Below are 17,959 nucleotides of genomic sequence, written 5' to 3' on the forward strand. Positions count from 1 at the left end.
TAGCGGCCTCTTTTTCTGTCCTTTTCTAATGACGCTTTGACGACAGGCTAGTCTACATTTGCGATGCACCGGTGCGTGAAGCCGGTACAGACGCTGTCTGCAAATTGCGTTTATGTCGAAAAATGTTCGGAAGTTCGATTTTGTATTGCGCGCCTTTTTCCGTGTAGTGCTTCTTTCCGCTGCTAATACCGACGATGCCTGGCGCTGTGAGAGCTCAGCTCACCTAGCATCTACCTTCCTCTGCCCACTTCGTTGCAGTGCGGAAGTGCGTGAACGTATCTCCAGTGCGCAAAGAACCGTTTTATACTTTATACTATATACTTTATACTATACCTATGTATACAGTACTGTATGTATTCTCTCCATTTTATTAAATGTTTTTTTCAGTACAAACCAATGTGTGTTACTTATACAAGCCTTAAACATACAAATGCACTTATGTAAACCTTCAATATACTTATATAGGCCTTAAACATAAATTATAATACAAAATATAGCACTGAGCAACTTACGAACAATCGCTCGGAACCTAACTTGTTCGTAAGTAGGGGATCGTCTGTACTACCACCTTAAGAAAAGTTAGTGAAAAAAAAAAAGTCCCAATTCCGACGCAAGGTGGCCGCGTTGGCCACCATCCTTCCTCTCTCCTCTCGTCTGGCGTACGCGCCGTTTCCGGTGGTCCGTGACTGGTGTTCGTCCGTCGAACGTCATCGGACCGCCCACCGCGCGAATCAAAAACAGCGCCAAGCAAAAAAACACCAAGTCGCGGATGTATCGAGTCTAATTCTCGCACGACGTGGCGTGACGCGACCTGGCCAGACCGTGGATCCTGCCCCGGGGCACGGCAAATCCGACCAGAGCAGAACCCCCTTTGGAAACAGCATTTGGGCTCGTTCGCCCGCATTCTGGAGGACGTAAGTAGATCTCCGCTCGGCTTTGCCACCACGAGACTTGAGATTAGTTTGTTGCCGTTTACGGTGTTGCACTTCCAATCAACGTCTACTCGTGAGAAAATCCCTGGTGTGCATCTTGGCCCAAATTATGGGCTTTGACGGCGTATACTTGGAACTTGGCTTTCATTCCCCGCCGCTCCTTCTAGACGGGGACGTCTGCTAGTGATAAACTCATTTTAGTAGACGAATGATTGACTAATAGGCTTGAAATAAAAACACACCCGCGTTTGCATCTAGCGAGTAAAGCCAAAGGTTTGAATCTTTTGGGTGAATGAGTGAGTCCGCCTCCTTTGAGTTGAATTTGCTCCCTTTACCAGAGCTAACTAAATAGTAAGGCTTTTTTCTCTAAAAACGACACAGTAAAGTAAGGCTTATTTCTTAAAAACGACATAGTATAGTAAGGCTTTTTTTCTTTAAAAAAACGACATAGTATAGTAAGGCTTTTTTCTTTAAAAAAACGACATAGTATAGTAAGGCTTTTTTCTTAAAAAAACGACATAGTATAGTAAGCCTTTTTTCTTCAAAAAACGACATAGTATAGCAAGGCTTTTTTTCTTTAAAAAACGACGTAGTATAGTAAGGCTTTTTCTCTAAAAAACACTATGTATAGTAAGGCTTTTTTCTTAGAAAAAAATGAAATAGTATAGCAAGGCTTTTTTCTTAAAAAACAACATAGTACAGTAAGGCTTTTTTCTTAAAAAAACGACATAGTATAGTAAGGCTTTTTTCTTTAAAAACGGCATAGTATAGTAAGGCTTTTTTAAAAAAAAACGACATAGTATAGTAAGGCTTTAAAAAAAATGACATAGTATAGTAAGGCTTTTTTCTTAAAAAACGACATAGTAAAGTTAGGCTTTTTTCTTTAAAAACGACAGTATAGTAAGGCTTTTTTCTTCAAAAAACGACATAGTATAGTAAGCCTTTTTTCTTCAAAAAACGACATAGTATTGTAAGGCTTTTTTCTTAAAAAACGACATAGTATAGTAAGGCTTTTTTCTTAGAAAAAAGGACATAGTATAGTAAGGCTTTTTTCTTAGAAAAAAATACATAGTATAGTAAGGCTTTTTCTTTAAAAAATGACATAGTATAGTAAGGCTTTTTTCTTAAAAACCGACATAGTATTGTAAGGCTTTTTTCTTAAAAAACGACATAGTATAGTATGGCTTTTTTCTTTAAAAAAACGACATAGTATAGTATGGCTTTTTTCTTTAAAAAACGGCATAGTATAGTAAGGCTTTTAAAAAAAACGACATAGTATAGTAAGGCTTTTTTCTTTTAAAAAAACGACATAGTATACTAAGGCTTTTTTCTTAAAAAAACACAGTATGGTAAGGCTTTTTTCTTAGAAAAACGACATAGTATTGTAAGGCTTTTTTCTTAAAAAACGACATAGTATAGTAAGGCTTTTTTCTTTAAAAACTACTATGTATAATAAGGCTTTTTTCTTAAAAAAACTACTATGTATAGTAAGGCTTTTTTCTTAGAAAAAACGACCTAATATTGTATGGCTTTTTTTCTTTAAAAAGAAGTTTGTGGTGGCTTGTTGGCGAGGCGGTCGATGGGATCCTTCCGGCGGCCCAGGCCTCGCTTCATGAGTTCTCCGGTTCTCTCCGACCTGAGCCGCTTCCACGCCGGAATCGGAGGCGGCGGAGCGGGCGCCGCTTTGCAAGTTTGCCACGGCGCCCTGTGGAACAGGTACGTAGGAGAATAAAAAGCCCTTTGAGCTGTGATAAAGCAGCTTGCTCTTCTCCTGCCAAAAAAACAAAGCGTCTTCCTGCTCCGGTCAGCAATAAGCAGGATGTTTGACAGGAAGTGGCAGTGACAGAGACCTAGCGTACTTCCTGTCTCTCTTTCACACACCAAAGCAGCATGACTCAACTCCTTTTGATTAGACAGAGAGTCGACGCACTGCTTAAGAGACATTGTGGAGCTCAAAATGGCAAAAATGAGCCCGTGGGCCTTTCTATTCAATATTTTGGGGTCATTTCCTTGTCCAATGTTTGGCTGCCGTTGACGTCCGGTCCGGTCCGGTTTGTTGGGAATGGCGGATCGAGCGTTTCCATGAAATGTGGCGTTTATTTCCCCCCGATGGGTCAACGTTGGCGATGATCCGCGCCATCCGCAGCGTCCAATCGGCGGTGATGAAAGTCTTCAGGGGCGGAGCCCTGCGGCCCAACGAGCTCTACGCGCTCAACGAAAACGTCAGGTGAGGCGAGCGGACGGACGCACGGACGGCCGCAACGACCAATGGCGCTCCTGTGCTTCCTCCAGGCGGCTCCTGAAGAGCGAGATGGGCGCCTTCCTCAGCGATTACTTACAGGTGCTTCCTTTGATATCAATACGTACCAGCGGATTTGTTTCATTTGTTTCCCACGTCAAGTCATGGTTTTGACAGTTATTTATTTATGTTTTTTTAACCCAAGGTAACGAACGCAAAGAGACTTGAAAACGCAACGCCCGGCCAGGTCCGGCAAAGGTAAAGCTGACCATGTGGTCTTCAGAACCGGCTGCTGGCGGCCGGCCTGGCCGAACTCCTGGAACGCGTCTACCTCGCCGGTGAGCGTCGGGGGAGCCGCGGGTGAGGGGAGGGGCCTCCCAGGGTGGCCACGCCCCCTAACCGTCGCTCTCCCTTGGCCGGCCGACCGGCGCCAGGCGAGGAAGAGCGACTGGAGGCCGTGTCCCGAGTCTGGACGCGTTTCTTCACCGAGACGCTCCCCACCCTGCAGGCCATTTTCTACCCCGTTCAGGTGAGCCGGGCGCCTCGCCCCCTTTTATCGCTCCCCCAACGTAAGGTCCGCAGGGTCGGGAGCCTTCGGTGAGACAGATGGCGCTGCTCTCCTTCCGGGATGCGCTGGTGCTGCAGCTCCCCCTGGAGGACAGCCTGGCCGCTGGCGGGGGCGCGCCCCCCGGGCTCACTCACATGCTGCTGGTGTTGCAGGTGCGAACCGACGAAGGTACGAACGATTTGAGTAAAGGAGGGGGGCCGGCTGACGTAGCGCTTTCTCGCAGGGGGTGCGCGAGTGCGGCCCGCCGTCCGACCGGCGCTACCGTCGGCTGGAGCGACTGGCGGCCGCCGTGGTCTCGCCGTACCTCGCCGACGTGGCTTCGGAGCGGCTTCCGCCTTCAGGTGAGGACTCGCTTGCCGTCGGCGTGGTGGGGTCGTCGGGCCATTTTTTGGGTGGCTCGGTGTGCCGTTACTCGATTCCGCCCGGTTCTTCTCGATCAGGTTTTGTTCCGGGACTTTGACGCGTGCGTGTGGCGTTGGCTTAAGCGCATTAGGAGGACTTTTCAAAGCAAAGGTGGAACGTTCCGCAAATAAACTCAAGATTAGCGTCTTAACATTTTCAAGCCTTTCGAAAGGCCGAAGAGAGAGAGAGAGAGAGAGAGAGAGAGAGAGAGAGAGAGAGAGAGAGAGAGAGAGAAAAAATAGAGAGAGAGAGAAAGAGCGAGAGAGAGAGAGAGCCTTGGCTTGCTTTCTCTTCTCTCTTTGGGACTTATGTACTACGGTGGTCAGGTGCTTTTTTTGTCCAAATAATGTATAATATAATGTAGCTTTTTTAATGACGATGTTTAATAAGGCTTTAAAAAAGCATGAATAATAAGGCTTTTTTCTTAAAAAAAAACGACAATGTATAGTAAGGCTTTTTTTAAAAACAAACAAAAAATGACCATATATAGTAAGGCTTTTTTCTCAAAAATATGACCCTGTATAGTAAGGTTTTTTTTTCTTAAAAAACAACCATGTATAGTAAAGCTTCTTTTTTTAAATAAAAAAATGACCATGTATAGTAAGGCTTTTTTAAAATAAAAAAAACGACAAAGGACAGTAAGGCTTTTTTCTTTAAAAAACCCGACATAATATAGTAAGGCTTTTTCCTTAATAAAAACGACCATGTATAGTAAGGCTTTTTTTCTTTAAAAACAACAACATAGTATAGTAAGGCTTTTTTCTTAAAAAACGACATAGTAAAGATAGGCTTTTTTCTTTAAAAACGACATAGTATAGTAAGGCTTTTTTCTTTAAAAAATGACATAGTATAGTAAGGCTTTTTTCTTTAAAAAACGACATAGTATAGTAAGGCTTTTTTCTTTAAAAAACAACATAGTATAGTAAGGCTTTTTTCTTTAAAAAACAACATAGTATAGTAAGGCTTTTTTCTTTAAAAAACGACATAGTATAGTAAGGCTTTTTTCTTTTAAAAACGACATAGTATAGTAAGGCTTTTTTCTTTTAAAAACGACATAGTATAGTAAGGCTTTTTTCTTTAAAAAACGACATATTATAGTAATGCTTTTTTCTTTAAAAAACGACATAGTATAGTAAGGCTTTTTTCTTTAAAAAACGACATAGTATAGTAAGGCTTTTTTCTTTAAAAAACGACATAGTATAGTAAGGCTTTTTTCTTTAAAAACCGACATAGTATAGTAAGGCTTTTTTCTTTAAAAAAACGACATAGTATAGTAAGGCTTTTTTCTTAGAAAAAAACGACATAGTAAAGTTAGGCTTTTTTCTTTAAAAAAACGACATAGTATAGTAAGGCTTTTTTCTTTAAAAAACGACATAGTATAGTAAGGCTTTTTTCATTAAAAAAACGACATAGTATAGTAAGGCTTTTTTCTTTAAAAAACGACATAGTATAGTAAGGCTTTTTTCTTTAAAAAACGACATAGTATAGTAAGGCTTTTTTCTTAAAAAACGACATAGTATAGTAAGGCTTTTTTCTTAGAAAAAACGACATAGTATAGTAAGGCTTTTTTCTTAGAAAAAACGACATAGTATAGTAAGGCTTTTTTCTTTAAAAAACGACATAGTATAGTAAGGCTTTTTAAAAAAAAAAACGACATAGTATAGTAAGGCTATTTTCTTTAAAAACCGACATAGTATAGTAAGGCTTTTTTCTTTAAAAAAACGACATAGTATAGTAAGGCTTTTTTCTTTAAAAAAACGACATAGTATAGTAAGGCTTTTTTGTTTAAAAAACGACATAGTATAGTAAGGCTTTTAAAAAAAAAAAAAACGACATAGTATAGTAAGGCTTTTTTCTTTAAAAAACGACATAGTATGGTAAGGCTTTTTTCTTTAAAAAAACGACATAGTATAGTAAGGCTTTTTTCTTTAAAAAAACGACATAGTATAGTAAGGCTTTTTTCTTTAAAAAAACGACATAGTATAGTAAGGCTTTTTTCTTAAAAACCGACATAGTATAGTAAGGCTTTTTTCTTAAAAAACGACATAGTATAGTAAGGCTTTTTTCTTAAAAAACGACATAGTATAGTAAGGCTTTTTTCTTAAAAAACGACATAGTATAGTAAGGCTTTTTTCTTAAAAAACGACATAGTATAGTAAGGCTTTTTTCTTAAAAAACGACATAGTATAGTAAGGCTTTTTTCTTAGAAAAAACGACATAGTATAGTAAGGCTTTTTTCTTTAAAAAACGACATAGTATAGTAAGGCTTTTTTCTTTAAAAAAACGACATAGTATAGTAAGGCTTTTTTCTTAAAAACCGACATAGTATAGTAAGGCTTTTTTCTTTAAAAAAACGACATAGTATAGTAAGGCTTTTTTCTTTAAAAAAACGACATAGTATAGTAAGGCTTTTTTCTTTAAAAAACGACATAGTATAGTAAGGCTTTTTAAAAAAAAAAACGACATGGTAGAGTAAGGCTATTTTCTTAAAAACCGACATAGTATAGTAAGGCTTTTTTCTTTACAAAAACGACATAGTATAGTAAGGCTTTTTTCTTTAAAAAAACGACATAGTATAGTAAGGCTTTTTTCTTTAAAAAACGACATAGTATAGTAAGGCTTTTTAAAAAAAAAACGACATAGTATAGTAAGGCTATTTTCTTTAAAAACCGACATAGTATAGTAAGGCTTTTTTCTTTAAAAAAACGACATAGTATATCAAGGCTTTTTTCTTAAAAAACGACATAGTATAGTAAGGCTTTTTTCTTAAAAAACGACATAGTATAGTAAGGCTTTTTTCTTAGAAAAAACGACATAGTATAGTAAGGCTTTTTTCTTTAAAAAACGACATAGTATAGTAAGGCTTTTTTAAAAAAAAAACCGACATGGTATAGTAAGGCTATTTTCTTAAAAACCGACATAGTATAGTAAGGCTTTTTTCTTTACAAAAACGACATAGTATAGTAAGGCTTTTTTCTTTAAAAAAACGACATAGTATAGTAAGGCTTTTTTCTTTAAAAAACGACATAGTATAGTAAGGCTTTTTTCTTTAAAAAAACAACATAGTATAGTAAGGCTTTTTTCTTAGAAAAAACGACATGGTATAGTAAGGCTATTTTCTTAAAAACCGACATAGTATAGTAAGGCTTTTTTCTTTACAAAAACGACATAGTATAGTAAGGCTTTTTTCTTTAAAAAACGACATAGTATAGTAAGGCTTTTTAAAAAAAAAACGACATAGTATAGTAAGGCTATTTTCTTTAAAAACCGACATAGTAGAGTAAGGCTTTTTTCTTTTAAAAAACGACATAGTATATCAAGGCTTTTTTCTTAAAAAACGACATAGTATAGTAAGGCTATTTTCTTTAAAAACCGACATAGTATAGTAAGGCTTTTTTCTTTAAAAAAACGACATAGTATAGTAAGGCTTTTTTCTTTAAAAAAACGACATAGTATAGTAAGGCTTTTTTCTTTAAAAAACGACATAGTATAGTAAGGCTTTTAAAAAAAAAAACGACATAGTATAGTAAGGCTTTTTTCTTTAAAAAACGACATAGTATGGTAAGGCTTTTTTCTTTAAAAAAACGACATAGTATAGTAAGGCTTTTTTCTTTAAAAAAACGACATAGTATAGTAAGGCTTTTTTCTTTAAAAAAACGACATAGTATAGTAAGGCTTTTTTCTTAAAAACCGACATAGTATAGTAAGGCTTTTTTCTTAAAAAACGACATAGTATAGTAAGGCTTTTTTCTTAAAAAACGACATAGTATAGTAAGGCTTTTTTCTTAAAAAACGACATAGTATAGTAAGGCTTTTTTCTTAAAAAACGACATAGTATAGTAAGGCTTTTTTCTTAGAAAAAACGACATAGTATAGTAAGGCTTTTTTCTTTAAAAAACGACATAGTATAGTAAGGCTTTTTTCTTTAAAAAAACGACATAGTATAGTAAGGCTTTTTTCTTTAAAAAAACGACATAGTATAGTAAGGCTTTTTTCTTTAAAAAAACGACATAGTATAGTAAGGCTTTTTTCTTTAAAAAACGACATAGTATAGTAAGGCTTTTTTCTTTAAAAAAACGACATAGTATAGTAAGGCTTTTTTCTTTAAAAAAACGACATAGTATAGTAAGGCTTTTTTCTTAAAAAACGACATAGTATAGTAAGGCTTTTTTCTTAAAAAACGACATAGTATAGTAAGGCTTTTTTCTTAAAAAACGACATAGTATAGTAAGGCTTTTTTCTTAGAAAAAACGACATAGTATAGTAAGGCTTTTTTCTTTAAAAAAACGACATAGTATAGTAAGGCTTTTTTCTTTAAAAAAACGACATAGTATAGTAAGGCTTTTTTCTTTAAAAAACGACATAGTATAGTAAGGCTTTTTTCTTAGAAAAAACGACATAGTATAGTAAGGCTTTTTTCTTTAAAAAAACGACATAGTATAGTAAGGCTTTTTTCTTTAAAAAAACGACATAGTATAGTAAGGCTTTTTTCTTTAAAAAACGACATAGTATAGTAAGGCTTTTTTCTTAAAAAACGACATAGTATAGTAAGGCTTTTTTTTAAAAAACGACATAGTATAGTAAGGCTTTTTTCTTAGAAAAAACGACATAGTATAGTAAGGCTTTTTTCTTTAAAAAACGACATAGTATAGTAAGGCTTTTTTCTTAAAAAACGACATAGTATAGTAAGGCTTTTTTCTTAAAAAACGACATAGTATAGTAAGGCTTTTTTCTTTAAAAAAACGACATAGTATAGTAAGGCTTTTTTCTTTAAAAAAACGACATAGTATAGTAAGGCTTTTTTCTTTAAAAAACGACATAGTATAGTAAGGCTTTTTTCTTAGAAAAAACGACATGGTATAGTAAGGCTTTTTTCTTAAAGAAAACGACATAGTATAGTAAGGCTTTTTTCTTAGAAAACGACATAGTATAGTAAGGCTTTTTTCTTAGAAAAAACGACATAGTATAGTAAGGCTTTTTTCTTTAAAAAAACGACATAGTATAGTAAGGCTTTTTTCTTTAAAAAAACGACATAGTATAGTAAGGCTTTTTTCTTTAAAAAACGACATAGTATAGTAAGGCTTTTTTCTTAGAAAAAACGACATGGTATAGTAAGGCTTTTTTCTTAAAGAAAACGACATAGTATAGTAAGGCTTTTTTCTTAAAAAACGACATAGTATAGTAAGGCTTTTTTCTTAAAAAACGACATAGTATAGTAAGGCTTTTTTCTTTAAAAAAACGACATAGTATAGTAAGGCTTTTTTCTTTAAAAAAACGACATAGTATAGTAAGGCTTTTTTCTTTAAAAAACGACATAGTATAGTAAGGCTTTTTTCTTAGAAAAAACGACATAGTATAGTAAGGCTTTTTTCTTTAAAAAAACGACATAGTATAGTAAGGCTTTTTTCTTTAAAAAACGACATAGTATAGTAAGGCTTTTTTCTTTAAAAAACGACATAGTATGGTAAGGCTTTTTTCTTAAAAAAAACGACATAGTATAGTAAGGCTTTTTTCTTTAAAAAAACGACATAGTATAGTAAGGCTTTTTTCTTTAAAAAAACGACATAGTATAGTAAGGCTTTTTTCTTTAAAAAACGACATAGTATAGTAAGGCTTTTTTCTTAGAAAAAACGACATAGTATAGTAAGGCTTTTTTCTTTAAAAAACGACATAGTATGGTAAGGCTTTTTTCTTAAAAAAAACGACATAGTATAGTAAGGCTTTTTTCTTTAAAAAAACGACATAGTATAGTAAGGCTTTTTTCTTTTAAAAAACGACATAGTATAGTAAGGCTTTTTTCTTTAAAAAACGACATAGTATAGTAAGGCTTTTTTCTTTAAAAAAACAACATAGTATAGTAAGGCTTTTTTCTTAGAAAAAACGACATGGTATAGTAAGGCTTTTTTCTTAAAAAACGACATAGTATAGTAAGGCTTTTTTCTTAGAAAAAAGGACATAGTATAGTAAGGCTTTTTTCTTTAAAAAACAACATAGTATAGTAAGGCTTTTTTCTTTAAAAAACGACATAGTAAAGTTAGGCTTTTTTCTTTAAAAAAACGACATAGTATAGTAAGGCTTTTTTCTTTAAAAAACGACATAGTATAGTAAGGCTTTTTTCTTTAAAAAAACGACATAGTATAGTAAGGCTTTTTTCTTTAAAAAAACGACATAGTATAGTAAGGCTTTTTTCTTAAAAAACGACATAGTATAGTAAGGCTTTTTTTTAAAAAACGACATAGTATAGTAAGGCTTTTTTCTTAAAAAACGACATAGTATAGTAAGGCTTTTTTCTTAAAAAACGACATAGTATAGTAAGGCTTTTTTCTTAGAAAAAACGACATAGTATAGTAAGGCTTTTTTCTTTAAAAAAACGACATAGTATAGTAAGGCTTTTTTCTTTAAAAAAACGACATAGTATAGTAAGGCTTTTTTCTTAGAAAAAACGACATAGTATAGTAAGGCTTTTTTCTTTAAAAAAACGACATAGTATAGTAAGGCTTTTTTCTTTAAAAAAACGACATAGTATAGTAAGGCTTTTTTCTTTAAAAAACGACATAGTATAGTAAGGCTTTTTTCTTATAAAACGACATAGTATAGTAAGGCTTTTTTCTTAAAAAACGACATAGTATAGTAAGGCTTTTTTCTTAGAAAAAACGACATAGTATAGTAAGGCTTTTTTCTTTAAAAAACGACATAGTATAGTAAGGCTTTTTTCTTAAAAAACGACATAGTATAGTAAGGCTTTTTTCTTAAAAAACGACATAGTATAGTAAGGCTTTTTTCTTAGAAAAAACGACATAGTATAGTAAGGCTTTTTTCTTTAAAAAAACGACATAGTATAGTAAGGCTTTTTTCTTTAAAAAAACGACATAGTATAGTAAGGCTTTTTTCTTTAAAAAACGACATAGTATAGTAAGGCTTTTTTCTTAGAAAAAAGGACATGGTATAGTAAGGCTTTTTTCTTAAAAAAAACGACATGGTATAGTAAGGCTTTTTTCTTAGAAAAAAACGACATAGTAAAGTTAGGCTTTTTTCTTTAAAAAAACGACATAGTATAGTAAGGCTTTTTTCTTTAAAAAAACGACATAGTATAGTAAGGCTTTTTTCTTTAAAAAAACGACATAGTATAGTAAGGCTTTTTTCATTAAAAAAACGACATAGTATAGTAAGGCTTTTTTCTTTAAAAAACGACATAGTATAGTAAGGCTTTTTTCTTAAAAAACGACATAGTATAGTAAGGCTTTTTTCTTAAAAAACGACATAGTATAGTAAGGCTTTTTTCTTAAAAAACGACATAGTATAGTAAGGCTTTTTTCTTAGAAAAAACGACATAGTATAGTAAGGCTTTTTTCTTAAAAAACGACATAGTATAGTAAGGCTTTTTTTTAAAAAAACGACATAGTATAGTAAGGCTTTTTTCTTAAAAAACGACATAGTATAGTAAGGCTTTTTTCTTAGAAAAAACGACATAGTATAGTAAGGCTTTTTTCTTTAAAAAAAACGACATAGTATAGTAAGGCTTTTTTCATTAAAAAAACGACATAGTATAGTAAGGCTTTTTTCTTTAAAAAACGACATAGTATAGTAAGGCTTTTTCTTAGAAAAAACGACATAGTATAGTAAGGCTTTTTTCTTTAAAAAACGACATAGTATAGTAAGGCTTTTTTCTTAAAAAAACGACATAGTATAGTAAGGCTTTTTAAAAAAAAAAACGACATAGTATAGTAAGGCTATTTTCTTTAAAAACCGACATAGTATATCAAGGCTTTTTTCTTAAAAAACGACATAGTATAGTAAGGCTTTTTTCTTAAAAAACGACATAGTATAGTAAGGCTTTTTTCTTAGAAAAAACGACATAGTATAGTAAGGCTTTTTTCTTTAAAAAACGACATAGTATAGTAAGGCTTTTTAAAAAAAAAAAAACGACATAGTATAGTAAGGCTATTTTCTTTAAAAACCGACATAGTATAGTAAGGCTTTTTTCTTTAAAAAAACGACATAGTATAGTAAGGCTTTTTTCTTTAAAAACCGACATAGTATAGTAAGGCTTTTTTCTTTAAAAAAACGACATAGTATAGTAAGGCTTTTTTCTTAGAAAAAAACGACATAGTATAGTAAGGCTTTTTTCTTAGAAAAAAACGACATAGTATAGTAAGGCTTTTTTCTTAGAAAAAAACGACAGTAAAGTTAGGCTTTTTTCTTTAAAAAAACGACATAGTATAGTAAGGCTTTTTTCTTTAAAAAACGACATAGTATAGTAAGGCTTTTTTCATTAAAAAAACGACATAGTATAGTAAGGCTTTTTTCTTTAAAAAACGACATAGTATAGTAAGGCTTTTTTCTTAAAAAACGACATAGTATAGTAAGGCTTTTTTCTTAAAAAACGACATAGTATAGTAAGGCTTTTTTCTTAGAAAAAACGACATAGTATAGTAAGGCTTTTTTCTTAGAAAAAACGACATAGTATAGTAAGGCTTTTTTCTTTAAAAACCGACATAGTATATCAAGGCTTTTTTCTTAAAAAACGACATAGTATAGTAAGGCTTTTTTCTTAAAAAACGACATAGTATAGTAAGGCTTTTTTCTTAGAAAAAACGACATAGTATAGTAAGGCTTTTTTCTTTAAAAAACGACATAGTATAGTAAGGCTTTTTAAAAAAAAAAACGACATAGTATAGTAAGGCTATTTTCTTTAAAAACCGACATAGTATAGTAAGGCTTTTTTCTTTAAAAAAACGACATAGTATAGTAAGGCTTTTTTCTTTAAAAAACGACATAGTATAGTAAGGCTTTTTAAAAAAAAAACGACATAGTATAGTAAGGCTATTTTCTTTAAAAACCGACATAGTATAGTAAGGCTTTTTTCTTTAAAAAAACGACATAGTATATCAAGGCTTTTTTCTTAAAAAACGACATAGTATAGTAAGGCTTTTTTCTTAAAAAACGACATAGTATAGTAAGGCTTTTTTCTTAAAAAACGACATAGTATAGTAAGGCTTTTTTCTTAGAAAAAACGACATAGTATAGTAAGGCTTTTTTCTTTAAAAAACGACATAGTATAGTAAGGCTTTTTTCTTTAAAAAAACGACATAGTATAGTAAGGCTTTTTTCTTTAAAAAACGACATAGTATAGTAAGGCTTTTTAAAAAAAAAAACGACATAGTATAGTAAGGCTATTTTCTTTAAAAACCGACATAGTATAGTAAGGCTTTTTTCTTTAAAAAAACGACATAGTATAGTAAGGCTTTTTTCTTTAAAAAACGACATAGTATAGTAAGGCTTTTTAAAAAAAAAACGACATAGTATAGTAAGGCTATTTTCTTTAAAAACCGACATAGTATAGTAAGGCTTTTTTCTTTAAAAAAACGACATAGTATATCAAGGCTTTTTTCTTAAAAAACGACATAGTATAGTAAGGCTTTTTTCTTAAAAAACGACATAGTATAGTAAGGCTTTTTTCTTAAAAAACGACATAGTATAGTAAGGCTTTTTTCTTAGAAAAAACGACATAGTATAGTAAGGCTTTTTTCTTTAAAAAACGACATAGTATAGTAAGGCTTTTTAAAAAAAAACCCGACATGGTATAGTAAGGCTTTTTTCTTTACAAAAACGACATAGTATAGTAAGGCTTTTTTCTTTAAAAAAACGACATAGTATAGTAAGGCTTTTTTCTTTAAAAAACGACATAGTATAGTAAGGCTTTTTAAAAAAAAAAACGACAGTATAGTAAGGCTATTTTCTTTAAAAACCGACATAGTATAGTAAGGCTTTTTTCTTTAAAAAAACGACATAGTATAGTAAGGCTTTTTTCTTTAAAAAAACGACATAGTATAGTAAGGCTTTTTTCTTTAAAAAAACGACATAGTATAGTAAGGCTTTTAAAAAAAAAAAACGACATAGTATAGTAAGGCTTTTTTCTTTAAAAAACGACATAGTATGGTAAGGCTTTTTTCTTTAAAAAAACGACATAGTATAGTAAGGCTTTTTTCTTTAAAAAAACGACATAGTATAGTAAGGCTTTTTTCTTTAAAAAAACGACATAGTATAGTAAGGCTTTTTTCTTAAAAACCGACATAGTATAGTAAGGCTTTTTTCTTAAAAAACGACATAGTATAGTAAGGCTTTTTTCTTAAAAAACGACATAGTATAGTAAGGCTTTTTTCTTAAAAAACGACATAGTATAGTAAGGCTTTTTTCTTAAAAAACGACATAGTATAGTAAGGCTTTTTTCTTAGAAAAAACGACATAGTATAGTAAGGCTTTTTTCTTTAAAAAACGACATAGTATAGTAAGGCTTTTTTCTTTAAAAAAACGACATAGTATAGTAAGGCTTTTTTCTTAAAAACCGACATAGTATAGTAAGGCTTTTTTCTTTAAAAAAACGACATAGTATAGTAAGGCTTTTTTCTTTAAAAAACGACATAGTATAGTAAGGCTTTTTTCTTTAAAAAAACGACATAGTATAGTAAGGCTTTTTTCTTTAAAAAAACGACATAGTATAGTAAGGCTTTTTTCTTAAAAAACGACATAGTATAGTAAGGCTTTTTTCTTAAAAAACGACATAGTATAGTAAGGCTTTTTTCTTAAAAAACGACATAGTATAGTAAGGCTTTTTTCTTAGAAAAAACGACATAGTATAGTAAGGCTTTTTTCTTTAAAAAAACGACATAGTATAGTAAGGCTTTTTTCTTTAAAAAAACGACATAGTATAGTAAGGCTTTTTTCTTTAAAAAACGACATAGTATAGTAAGGCTTTTTTCTTAGAAAAAACGACATAGTATAGTAAGGCTTTTTTCTTTAAAAAAACGACATAGTATAGTAAGGCTTTTTTCTTTAAAAAAACGACATAGTATAGTAAGGCTTTTTTCTTTAAAAAACGACATAGTATAGTAAGGCTTTTTTCTTAGAAAAAACGACATAGTATAGTAAGGCTTTTTTCTTTAAAAAAACGACATAGTATAGTAAGGCTTTTTTCTTTAAAAAAACGACATAGTATAGTAAGGCTTTTTTCTTTAAAAAACGACATAGTATAGTAAGGCTTTTTTCTTAAAAAACGACATAGTATAGTAAGGCTTTTTTCTTAAAAAACGACATAGTATAGTAAGGCTTTTTTCTTAGAAAAAACGACATAGTATAGTAAGGCTTTTTTCTTTAAAAAACGACATAGTATAGTAAGGCTTTTTTCTTAAAAAACGACATAGTATAGTAAGGCTTTTTTCTTAAAAAACGACATAGTATAGTAAGGCTTTTTTCTTAGAAAAAACGACATAGTATAGTAAGGCTTTTTTCTTTAAAAAAACGACATAGTATAGTAAGGCTTTTTTCTTTAAAAAAACGACATAGTATAGTAAGGCTTTTTTCTTTAAAAAACGACATAGTATAGTAAGGCTTTTTTCTTAGAAAAAACGACATGGTATAGTAAGGCTTTTTTCTTAAAAAAAACGACATGGTATAGTAAGGCTTTTTTCTTAGAAAAAAACGACATAGTAAAGTTAGGCTTTTTTCTTTAAAAAAACGACATAGTATAGTAAGGCTTTTTTCTTTAAAAAACGACATAGTATAGTAAGGCTTTTTTCTTTAAAAAAACGACATAGTATAGTAAGGCTTTTTTCATTAAAAAAACGACATAGTATAGTAAGGCTTTTTTCTTTAAAAAACGACATAGTATAGTAAGGCTTTTTTCTTAAAAAACGACATAGTATAGTAAGGCTTTTTTCTTAAAAAACGACATAGTATAGTAAGGCTTTTTTCTTAAAAAACGACATAGTATAGTAAGGCTTTTTTCTTAGAAAAAACGACATAGTATAGTAAGGCTTTTTTCTTAAAAAACGACATAGTATAGTAAGGCTTTTTTTTTAAAAAACGACATAGTATAGTAAGGCTTTTTTCTTAAAAAACGACATAGTATAGTAAGGCTTTTTTCTTAGAAAAAACGACATAGTATAGTAAGGCTTTTTTCTTTAAAAAAACGACATAGTATAGTAAGGCTTTTTTCATTAAAAAAACGACATAGTATAGTAAGGCTTTTTTCTTTAAAAAACGACATAGTATAGTAAGGCTTTTTCTTAGAAAAAACGACATAGTATAGTAAGGCTTTTTTCTTTAAAAAACGACATAGTATAGTAAGGCTTTTTTCTTAAAAAAACGACATAGTATAGTAAGGCTTTTTAAAAAAAAAAACGACATAGTATAGTAAGGCTATTTTCTTTAAAAACCGACATAGTATATCAAGGCTTTTTTCTTAAAAAACGACATAGTATAGTAAGGCTTTTTTCTTAAAAAACGACATAGTATAGTAAGGCTTTTTTCTTAGAAAAAACGACATAGTATAGTAAGGCTTTTTTCTTTAAAAAACGACATAGTATAGTAAGGCTTTTTAAAAAAAAAAAACGACATAGTATAGTAAGGCTATTTTCTTTAAAAACCGACATAGTATAGTAAGGCTTTTTTCTTTAAAAAAACGACATAGTATAGTAAGGCTTTTTTCTTTAAAAAACGACATAGTATAGTAAGGCTTTTTAAAAAAAAAACGACATAGTATAGTAAGGCTATTTTCTTTAAAAACCGACATAGTATAGTAAGGCTTTTTTCTTTAAAAAAACGACATAGTATATCAAGGCTTTTTTCTTAAAAAACGACATAGTATAGTAAGGCTTTTTTCTTAAAAAACGACATAGTATAGTAAGGCTTTTTTCTTAAAAAACGACATAGTATAGTAAGGCTTTTTTCTTAGAAAAAACGACATAGTATAGTAAGGCTTTTTTCTTTAAAAAACGACATAGTATAGTAAGGCTTTTTTCTTTAAAAAAACGACATAGTATAGTAAGGCTTTTTTCTTTAAAAAACGACATAGTATAGTAAGGCTTTTTAAAAAAAAAAACGACATAGTATAGTAAGGCTATTTTCTTTAAAAACCGACATAGTATAGTAAGGCTTTTTTCTTTAAAAAAACGACATAGTATAGTAAGGCTTTTTTCTTTAAAAAAACGACATAGTATAGTAAGGCTTTTTTCTTTAAAAAACGACATAGTATAGTAAGGCTTTTAAAAAAAAAAAACGACATAGTATAGTAAGGCTTTTTTCTTTAAAAAACGACATAGTATGGTAAGGCTTTTTTCTTTAAAAAAACGACATAGTATAGTAAGGCTTTTTTCTTTAAAAAAACGACATAGTATAGTAAGGCTTTTTTCTTTAAAAAAACGACATAGTATAGTAAGGCTTTTTTCTTAAAAACCGACATAGTATAGTAAGGCTTTTTTCTTAAAAAACGACATAGTATAGTAAGGCTTTTTTCTTAAAAAACGACATAGTATAGTAAGGCTTTTTTCTTAAAAAACGACATAGTATAGTAAGGCTTTTTTCTTAAAAAACGACATAGTATAGTAAGGCTTTTTTCTTTAAAAAACGACATAGTATAGTAAGGCTTTTTAAAAAAAAAACGACATAGTATAGTAAGGCTATTTTCTTTAAAAAACGACATAGTATAGTAAGGCTTTTTTCTTTAAAAAAACGACATAGTATAGTAAGGCTTTTTTCTTAAAAACCGACATAGTATAGTAAGGCTTTTTTCTTTAAAAAAACGACATAGTATAGTAAGGCTTTTTTCTTTAAAAAACGACATAGTATAGTAAGGCTTTTTAAAAAAAAAACGACATGGTAAAGTAAGGCTATTTTCTTAAAAACCGACATAGTATAGTAAGGCTTTTTTCTTTACAAAAACGACATAGTATAGTAAGGCTTTTTTCTTTAAAAAAACGACATAGTATAGTAAGGCTTTTTTCTTTAAAAAACGACATAGTATAGTAAGGCTTTTTAAAA

General features: G+C 31.2%; 1 protein-coding gene across 2 annotated transcripts in view; it reads left to right on the forward strand.

Annotated features, from left to right (window-relative positions):
• Nucleotides 1-694: 694 nt before the first annotated feature.
• The window catches only part of prr5l (proline rich 5 like), a 31,507-nt gene continuing 14,242 nt past the window's right edge, over nucleotides 695-17,959 (forward strand). Inside the window, exons 1-8 of one of the 2 annotated variants that reach the window (XM_077595678.1) lie at nucleotides 695-914; nucleotides 2,483-2,648; nucleotides 3,079-3,159; nucleotides 3,225-3,273; nucleotides 3,455-3,509; nucleotides 3,606-3,700; nucleotides 3,754-3,891; nucleotides 3,963-4,080. In XM_077595678.1, coding sequence (XP_077451804.1) covers nucleotides 2,512-2,648; nucleotides 3,079-3,159; nucleotides 3,225-3,273; nucleotides 3,455-3,509; nucleotides 3,606-3,700; nucleotides 3,754-3,891; nucleotides 3,963-4,080 — 673 coding nt within the window. In that variant the 5' untranslated portion in view covers nucleotides 695-914; nucleotides 2,483-2,511. Of the gene's footprint in view, nucleotides 915-2,479; nucleotides 2,649-3,078; nucleotides 3,160-3,224; nucleotides 3,274-3,454; nucleotides 3,510-3,605; nucleotides 3,701-3,753; nucleotides 3,892-3,962; nucleotides 4,081-17,959 lie in introns of both variants that reach the window. The other variant, XM_077595677.1, reaches the window with a different exon arrangement.

This window comes from Stigmatopora argus, chromosome 3 (assembly GCF_051989625.1).
Source record: "Stigmatopora argus isolate UIUO_Sarg chromosome 3, RoL_Sarg_1.0, whole genome shotgun sequence".
Classification (NCBI taxonomy): Eukaryota; Metazoa; Chordata; class Actinopteri; order Syngnathiformes; family Syngnathidae; genus Stigmatopora; species Stigmatopora argus.